Source organism: Nicotiana attenuata, unplaced genomic scaffold (genome assembly GCF_001879085.1).
Source record: "Nicotiana attenuata strain UT unplaced genomic scaffold, NIATTr2, whole genome shotgun sequence".
Lineage (NCBI taxonomy): Eukaryota > Viridiplantae > Streptophyta > Magnoliopsida > Solanales > Solanaceae > Nicotiana > Nicotiana attenuata.
The window spans coordinates 72,427-80,420 of NW_017671208.1; the positions used below are offsets into that span (position 1 = coordinate 72,427).

The window sequence follows — 7,994 nt, forward strand, 5'->3', positions numbered from 1 at the left end:
AAATTCGGGTCATAACCTAACCCACCCAACTCTTATTAAGCTCTAATTAATATGTGTTGTTTTCTTATTAATTGTAATTACAAAATAATTTATTTTTGTTTTTGTCATGGTCATATATAACATATCAAACAAAAAAAAAAAATTTATTTCTAAGATATTTTGATAAAGTTAATTACTCATGCATCAATTTGGGCTAAAAATTAGTCCAACTTTAAGTTGGCTGAGATTGGTTAGGTCAAAATTGACTAAGTTCAATAATTGGGCAGGTCAATAACCAGCACGACCTTGGACGGTTTGGGCGAATCATTTGGCCTTGCCAAACTTGACAGCGCTACGTAAAAGCTTGAATTTGACTAAGATATATGCTCACAATATTCTAATCCTTGATGCAAAAGGAAGAATATATATTAATGAGAATTGCAAGAATAGTTTACACAAAGAAAAAGGAGAATGAAGATTCTCTCTACGTACTATTTAGGAGTTGGTTTTAATCATTAATGGATTCACTATTAGTTAACTCGCTTTAAAAGGTAGTAACGATTTAGACTCACGCATAATTAATTATTGAGATTAAAATAGAGCAATTTTGGTTGATTTCTTAACCTCTGCCAAAATTAAACTTTCAAAAGCAGCAAAAGAAAAAGATAATGAACTTTATTACAACAGTTCGATCCACAGAATTGCAAAAGATCTGTGGGGTTGACAACTTTCTTGCTATTATCACAAAGTTCTTGTTCCTATTAAATCTAATCACCTCAACAATGGGTGCATTTTTTCTTCTTCCAACTGTACACAATGACAGATTTGCAAAAAGTTTGTAGTAAAAGCTACTAATATTCTGAGCTTGAGGATCTGCTCCATGTTTTTCTCAAGTATTCATCTACGGAAGAAAGAGGGCTGCTTTGGTCCTGAGTACTGCTGCTGAAAGATGTGGAATTATCATTCACATCAAGTAATGCAAGACTTAAATGAGACTCTGCACTTGAATCTGGATATACTTCATCATCATTATATTCTTCTAAATTGTTATGATCCTCACCACTTCCACCATTAGCTTCTTTATTTCCATCTTTCTCCCCCTTCAACATCTTCAGGATCTACTCAAATAACAATATGGTGTTACAATCTTAGTGTTTCCATTCAAGAAAAAAAAAAGGAAAAATGTCCAAATTTACTCTATTATAAGAAACAATTATATTTTTGTTGGGGCAAAATCATCTCATATTTACCCTTGGAGCCCAACATGAATTAGGTCGATTCCATGTGTCAAAATACTTCAAGAAAAGATCTTAATTTACCCCTCTACTTTTGACGATGGCTTAAAATTTCTTCCAGTTATACTTCTGGTTGGAGCTTCATTAGGGCCGATAGCAAATATGAGACAATTTGCTAAGATAGGGATATGAATGACTCCGCACAGTACACGAACAGTAAATAAAATATTCTGTATAGTAGGCTGTATTCTTTATCCTCCCAAGAAAAAAGCCCCCATAATGAATTAGCTAGTTACCTGGTTTATGTTAGGACGTAGCCTTGCTGCTTGTGTAAGACAGAGTTTTGCTGCAAGAATCATTCTTTGGACTTTATCATCTTCTATATTCACATCCAAGTTCTCATCCAGAATTGCTTTAATATCCTCACTTTCTAACTTGGGTTTCGCCTGGAAAATAATTTTAGAGAAAAACTTAGATGAAGAGACCAATGAAGTTGTAATTTGGACTAAAAGTTACATTGCCAAAGTACAGATGCTTACCCACATGACCAAACTTTCTTGACCACTTGGAGTCTCAAAGCCAATAGCTTTTCTCCCTGATAATAGTTCCAACAGAACAACACCAAAGGAGTAGACATCAATCTTATCACTTACTTTCCCATACATAAAATACTCCGGCGCTAGATAACCAAAGGTTCCCACCACATCACTATGAGTCAAGTAGGATGCTTTTGTGGGTCCCCATATCGCTAACCCAAAATCTGATAGCTGAAAAGGAGAATTGACCAGCGAGTTTAAGTTCTATGAATTAACGATGTACAAAATATTTACACAATAAAGTCAATTATAAGATAATTACAGGTAGGTTTGACAAGCAGACCTGTGGTTCAAAATCATCACTTAAATCGTAAACGAATTAATGGTCTTGTTTAATGTACAATAATGAAATAACTGTCCTATCTGTTAGTTTGACAAACACACCTGAGGTTCAAAATCATCACTGAGAAGGATGTTTGATGACTTGACATCTCTGTGAATAACAGGCCTTGGACATTCATTGTGTAGGTAATTTAAGGCTTCCGCAATTCCAACGGCTATTCTGAATCTTGTTTCCCATTGCAAAACTGATTTGCTTCTTCCTGCTTTTGAAAATTGACAAAACATTAATAGAATACCTTGGATGTTTTTATTTTTTACAGAAATAAATTCTTGATTTGCAGCTTACCATGTATATTTTCTTCTAAATTCCCTTGTGAAAGAAAATTGTAAACAGATATCAGATGGGAATCCTCTATGCAAATTCCAAGTAAATTAGCAATATTCTTGTGTTTAACTCTTGTCATAATGTCCATTTCCTGCCTGAAATCTTTTCGCGCTTCCTCTGATGAAGTGGAAATCTTTACTGCCACTGATTTTCCATCAGAAAGTTGAGCTTTATATACACTGTTGCGCCCTCCTTTCCCGATCATTTTCTCTGCACAAATTTCCAATGTTTAGGAAGCAAATGAATTTAGAGAATGAAGTGTAGATAAAAGCTAGAAAAACCAACCTGAGGAGAAGTTGGAAGTCGATGATTTTAAAACATCATAGCTAAACCATTTGATGCCGGATGAATTTGCCTCAAGTATAAGCTGCAAATCTTTTATCAGCTGGTTACAAACTGATGCACTTTCCTTCTCATTACAATCCGTGAAGTAGCTTTTTTCCATCCCAAAGGCATTTCGCATCTCCTTTGGAGAACAATCGGATTTAGGACTATCTAACATAGATCGATTTGGCAAGGTCATCACCCATTGCACCACCGACATTTTTCTTACTATTTTAGCCGGTTGATTCAATGAACTCGTGGTTTGTAAAAGGGGCCAACCAGGAGTATCAGTAGCAAAATCTTCGGTAGGAAGAGAAATTGAACCTAGTGAAAGAGAATTTTTCTTGTGTTCCGCTAAAGAACTCACAGTTTCCTCTTTAGGATTCTCAGTATTACTCACTTCATAACTGAATCTTCCCATTTCAGGCACCTCAGATTCACCAAATTCAGATAGGCAATCCCTTAGAGTAGAACTTCTTTCTGATTGAAGACTCGGTTTTGGATCACTAAAAGAACCTATACTCACCGAAAACAGAACAAATTCAGCTTCTCTTATACAAAAAAGAAGAAAATTATAAGCTCATAAATGTGCAATCTGAAAGCAATATCAAACCTTTGAGTTGAGAACTAGAGCTTCTTCTAAAGAAAACCTTCCCATTGTCAACAGCCATAATCTCAGTAGTGATAGGAAGCCGCTTTGCGCAATATTTAGAAATTGAGGTCCAGCTCCTACACAAGTCCCTTTCAAATTTAATTAGCACGATACACAACGAATCAAAAATAGAATAACCAAAAACTTCTAGTAGGATGCGAATTCAGATTAGTCGAGCCGGTAGCTTTACTTACCCAAGAGTACTATGTTTGCTAGTTCCTACAACTACAGCAACTGCAGCATGGTTCTTTGCTTCTCTTACCAAAACTCTTCTAATTGAACTTCCTTTTAACACCAGAGAAATAATATCCACCTGAAATTCCCAACCAAAAACAACCCTACATCAATCACAATCGGTGGTTTTTCTTATTTTCCAAAAAGACAATTTATCATTAGGAAGAAAAGAAAAAAGGAAAAAGCAACCTGCTTTTTATTACATAAGCCATCATAATCATCCAAATAAGTGTCCAACAAAGATTTATCTTTTGCAATTGAATCTGAAAAAATAAGGTACAATATAATGTCAAGACAACAACATTTAGTTAACAAACAAAGCAAATTCAATTAAAACAAGTAAAAATTTAATGTACCGGCATTTCGACAAACATGTAGAGCAACAACCCTATCTCCAGGATTTGCAACTTTTACAATAGCCCAATTCAACAACTCTCTAATATGGCCGTCAAATCGAATTCCAACTAGCACATTTCTCTTTTCTGAACCTTTTTCCTTCTCAAAAATCATCTTGTTGACGGCCAATAGTACTACAGTATTTCTTTTTTATTGGCTGACCATACCAGAGAAATTATTGATAAATTTATATCAATTGCAGCAACCCAGAAAAAAGGGAATGCTCCAGCTGACAAGACAAAGGAAGTGTATAGCAAGACACTGGTCCAGAATATAAGCTTTGATCTGAATAGTCAAAAGCAAAATTAAAAAATTAACACCATTAACAAGTACAATAAGAAAATCCAAAATTTGAATGAATAAAGAAATAAAAGCAAACACCTTGAATGACCGATAACAGTATATCTTACGTATTGAATCTGCTAAAAATTATTTAAATAAAGATCCGAGTCCGACAACAGGAATTTACCTAAAGATTGAGCCCATATGTCGTAACAAGCCATTAAAACTTTGAAAAAGAAAGAAATGCCGCCAAGATCATATACAAAAAATTAATAGTATCAACTAAAAAACAAATAAATACATGCCAATGGTAGGTGCTTTGCTGACAATAAAGCTTACTTCAGCTTATGGACATTCTTCTTTTTTAATATTTTTTAAAAACTAGAAAAAAATAAAAAGAAGATAATTTTTGAATTTGATACCTAAAATCCTACTACTAAAGAAAGAAAGTGGGGAAGGGTAAGGAATAAAAAGTTCCCGCGAAAAAAGGGATGAAAATAGAGGTTAAAATTGTGTGATATTTTTTATTTCGTTCTGAAAAACAGGCAGGTAATTCGCGGGGAAAATACCGAGAAATAAATGATATTTGTTCAGTTAATAATAACCACCGACAAAATAGGCCTGAGAACTCGCTCGCGGCTATTGTTGCGAGTTAATAGTTGCCGCAACGTTACGACAACGGTGATATTTTCGAAACATAGTTAACAGCTTAAGATTTAACTCGTAATTTGTATTTTAATTTTCACATAATTAGTTAATAAAAAGAGAAAAATTAATTTTGACCGTGTTTGTAAAAAAAAAATTAAGTCGGTCAAACTAGTCTAAATTGAAAGTGTTAGGTAAATTTCTGAACTAGTCAAATTAATTATTAGGATATTTTTAGTTTATCTGTGCGAATTCGATAAGTACCAAATGCATATAAGCTAAATCAAGGTTATCTCCAACTAATTGTTTTTCTACTATTCCCTCGGTCTTATATTATGTGTCGTATTTCTCTTTTACACGCCATTTAAAAAATATTAATTAGGAAAGTGATTAGACTATATGTCTTAAATATAATCTCTCTTCAATGAATATTCATTCTATTTATGTGTTATCTCCATCTTCAAGAACAATTATTCTAAGAGTAAAAAAAAGAAAAAAATAATTAATTTTGTCTTGAACTTCTAAAAGAACAAATAATTTGAGATAATTATTTTTAGTAACTAGGACTGTTAATATGAAATAGAGGGAGTAATAAATACCTTTGTTTTGATTAACTTTTTATAACCCTAATACGTTTTGTAATCCTTGTAATATCCTTTACAAGTTAAAACTCCTTAGTTCCTCTCAATTCTATTTATAAGCACCTTTAAGGATATCTCAATCATTTTAAGAAAAAATATTTCTCAACAATTTATTATTGGCTCTTTGGAATATGGATTTTTAGAATTACGAAGGAAAATGCCTTATCAAATCCCAATAAATAAATAAAAAGGAGAGAAATAACTAATCGATCACCGTCCTTATTGGCGTGCTTCTATGCTAAGAACAGTTGTACTTCGGTCAACTTTGGGAGGTTCTCAAATTTTACTTTATATAATTATGACCAAATCAAATTTGACCTCCCCCAAGAAATTTAATCCCATTAAAGATAATATACTTAAAGGATAAGCACGATTATAATGGTTTTAAGAAAGACAATTAATACTTACAGAATTATTGGACTAATAAAATAGAGCATGGCGCATTATTAACTCCATATATATACCACCAAAGATGTCAAACTGTAGCTTCCTGATATCATTGTTGTTTCTATTTTGTTGTCCAACTATAATATAAGAAATGTCAAACAATAAATAAACTTTTGATAGGTTTAATTTAATTTTAAAACCAAAATGAAAACTCGGCGTAGGATGGACAAGTGTGACTATTCTTGACCACTAAAGGTCAATACCTTATTATTTATTCAGATGTCTGGTATCCTTTTATGGACCCGATTAATTCAGATTTGTATTAGAAATTTCACTTTTGTGATAAAGCGCTTCTCATCGAAAATAATTTCATTTTTAGAAATACTTAAATCTGAAACTTTTAATTAACGATGATGAGATAATTATCATTCCATCGCAAACCCATACCTTACTCCATCCTGGAAAAGTAGAGAGGTTGTTTCTGGGAGACCCTCGGCTTAGAGACAATAAATTCGTGACAACAACAGAATCCAGAAAAATAATATCAGTACCGTGAGAGACAACAACTAAATGAAAAGGCCATAACAGAAATACTATGCAAAAGTATGAAAAATAACATAAAGCGCTAGCAGTCATAGACAAAACAATATCAAACTAATCGGTACCATTATAGTAACCAAGTCACAATTACCAATTGACTACTTCATTTCATTTTCATTCCTTTATACTTTTGACTCTTGCTCGCTGCTCGAGATGGACTAAGAAGAATTTAGAAATGCAATGGAATTATTGAAAAGTTTCTCTTTGCCTTTTTCCTTACTCCACCTCCAAGAATTAACAATAGAGTAGTATTTTACTTATCTTTTTATGAGATCCAAACTTTCGAAAAATGAACAATACCAATACAAAATAATGTGGGGAATGAACAGTACATCATCCCAAAAAAAGAAAGAAGAATATTTAATCAAGAAACTCAAAATTTGAAGAAAAGAAAAAATACTTGTCACCTCTGTATATTTTGCTTTGTTATTTTTTGTCTCATTATTATCCTTTGTTACTTATCAATTGATCTACCAGAAGAAAAAACTTAAGGGAAAATTTCAAATAAGAATAATTAGGCTCCCTACTTTTCAATATTATAGCCATATTTCAATTTATAATCAATTAGCCTAAAAATAATAGGTTAATACTCAACATTCAACTCCAATAGATTCTCGAAATTACTATTTAATTTTTAAAAAAGATTGCTCAAGCTTTTAAGTTAACTTTTGAATCAGTAATTGTGACTCAAATATTAGTTCAACAAACCAAATCCACTTGGGTAGTGAAAATTAGATTTTTAACAAGCTTAAATATGTGAGTTTAAATTCCAAATTTGATTTCGTGAGAATTTTGGAGTGGGTATTATTTAAACTTGTTAGAAATGGTATAAGGAGATTGTATATAAAATTTGAAGTCATTTAATGGAGATTTGAACTGGTTTTGAACAAGATTTGCAACTGAAAATCGTAGAAGAAGTTCATTACAGACGTTTGTATAAAAGTGTATAAGATGTGTTTATACACTCATATACACTATTATACAAGATTATACAAAAAACTGGCTTCGTCTTCTTCCTTGCGTCTTTTCGGAAATTTAACTCAAATCTTGCTCAAATCTACTCCAAATCACTTCAAATTTAAATCTTGAACTCCTTTTGATATTTGCAGTCAATTGGAAAACATCCAATCCAAACAACTAACAAACTCGAAAAATCATATTCTGAAAGCAAAGCTTTGAATGGCCTTCTCAATGGTGGACTTTTACTTTTCAATTTTCTTACATCGCAACCAGGTGACACATGGGGAGAAGCAGAAAATACTCAGCCCCTTGAAGCATATGTAGAAGATGTGAGAAGAAGAGAGAGTGAAAGCACTGGTTGTGAGAATACATATTTAACTCCATAGCTTTTAGAAG

General features: G+C 32.5%; 1 protein-coding gene across 2 annotated transcripts; it reads right to left on the reverse strand.

Annotated features, from left to right (window-relative positions):
- Positions 1 to 627: 627 nt before the first annotated feature.
- Positions 628 to 4,887, reverse strand: LOC109206695 (probable receptor-like serine/threonine-protein kinase At5g57670). Of its 2 annotated transcripts, none has more exons than XM_019369546.1 (11): positions 4,553 to 4,887; positions 4,044 to 4,368; positions 3,877 to 3,950; positions 3,648 to 3,766; positions 3,415 to 3,530; positions 2,763 to 3,317; positions 2,439 to 2,687; positions 2,195 to 2,355; positions 1,754 to 1,981; positions 1,511 to 1,660; positions 628 to 1,097 (listed from the first exon to the last, which is right to left on the reverse strand). In XM_019369546.1, exons 2-11 carry the CDS (start codon positions 4,195 to 4,197, stop codon positions 831 to 833), a joined length of 2,073 nt encoding a protein of 690 aa, XP_019225091.1. In that variant the 5' UTR covers positions 4,198 to 4,368; positions 4,553 to 4,887; the 3' UTR covers positions 628 to 830. The 2 variants fall into 2 exon arrangements, with proteins under 2 accessions (XP_019225091.1, XP_019225092.1); XM_019369547.1 differs by having other exon boundaries at positions 2,195 to 2,352; positions 4,553 to 4,885.
- Positions 4,888 to 7,994: the final 3,107 nt, after the last annotated feature.

Excerpts from the sequence above, each read along its gene's own strand:
- LOC109206695 (XM_019369546.1), bottom strand. The coding sequence starts at position 4,197 with ATGATTTTTGAGAAGGAAAAAGGTTCAGAAAAGAGAAATGTGCTAGTT. Across the intron at positions 3,951-4,043 it reads ACATGTTTGTCGAAATGCCG|ATTCAATTGCAAAAGATAAA; the intron begins GTACATTAAATT and ends TTATTTTTTCAG. Across the intron at positions 2,688-2,762 it reads GACTTCCAACTTCTCCTCAG|AGAAAATGATCGGGAAAGGA; the intron begins GTTGGTTTTTCT and ends AAATTTGTGCAG.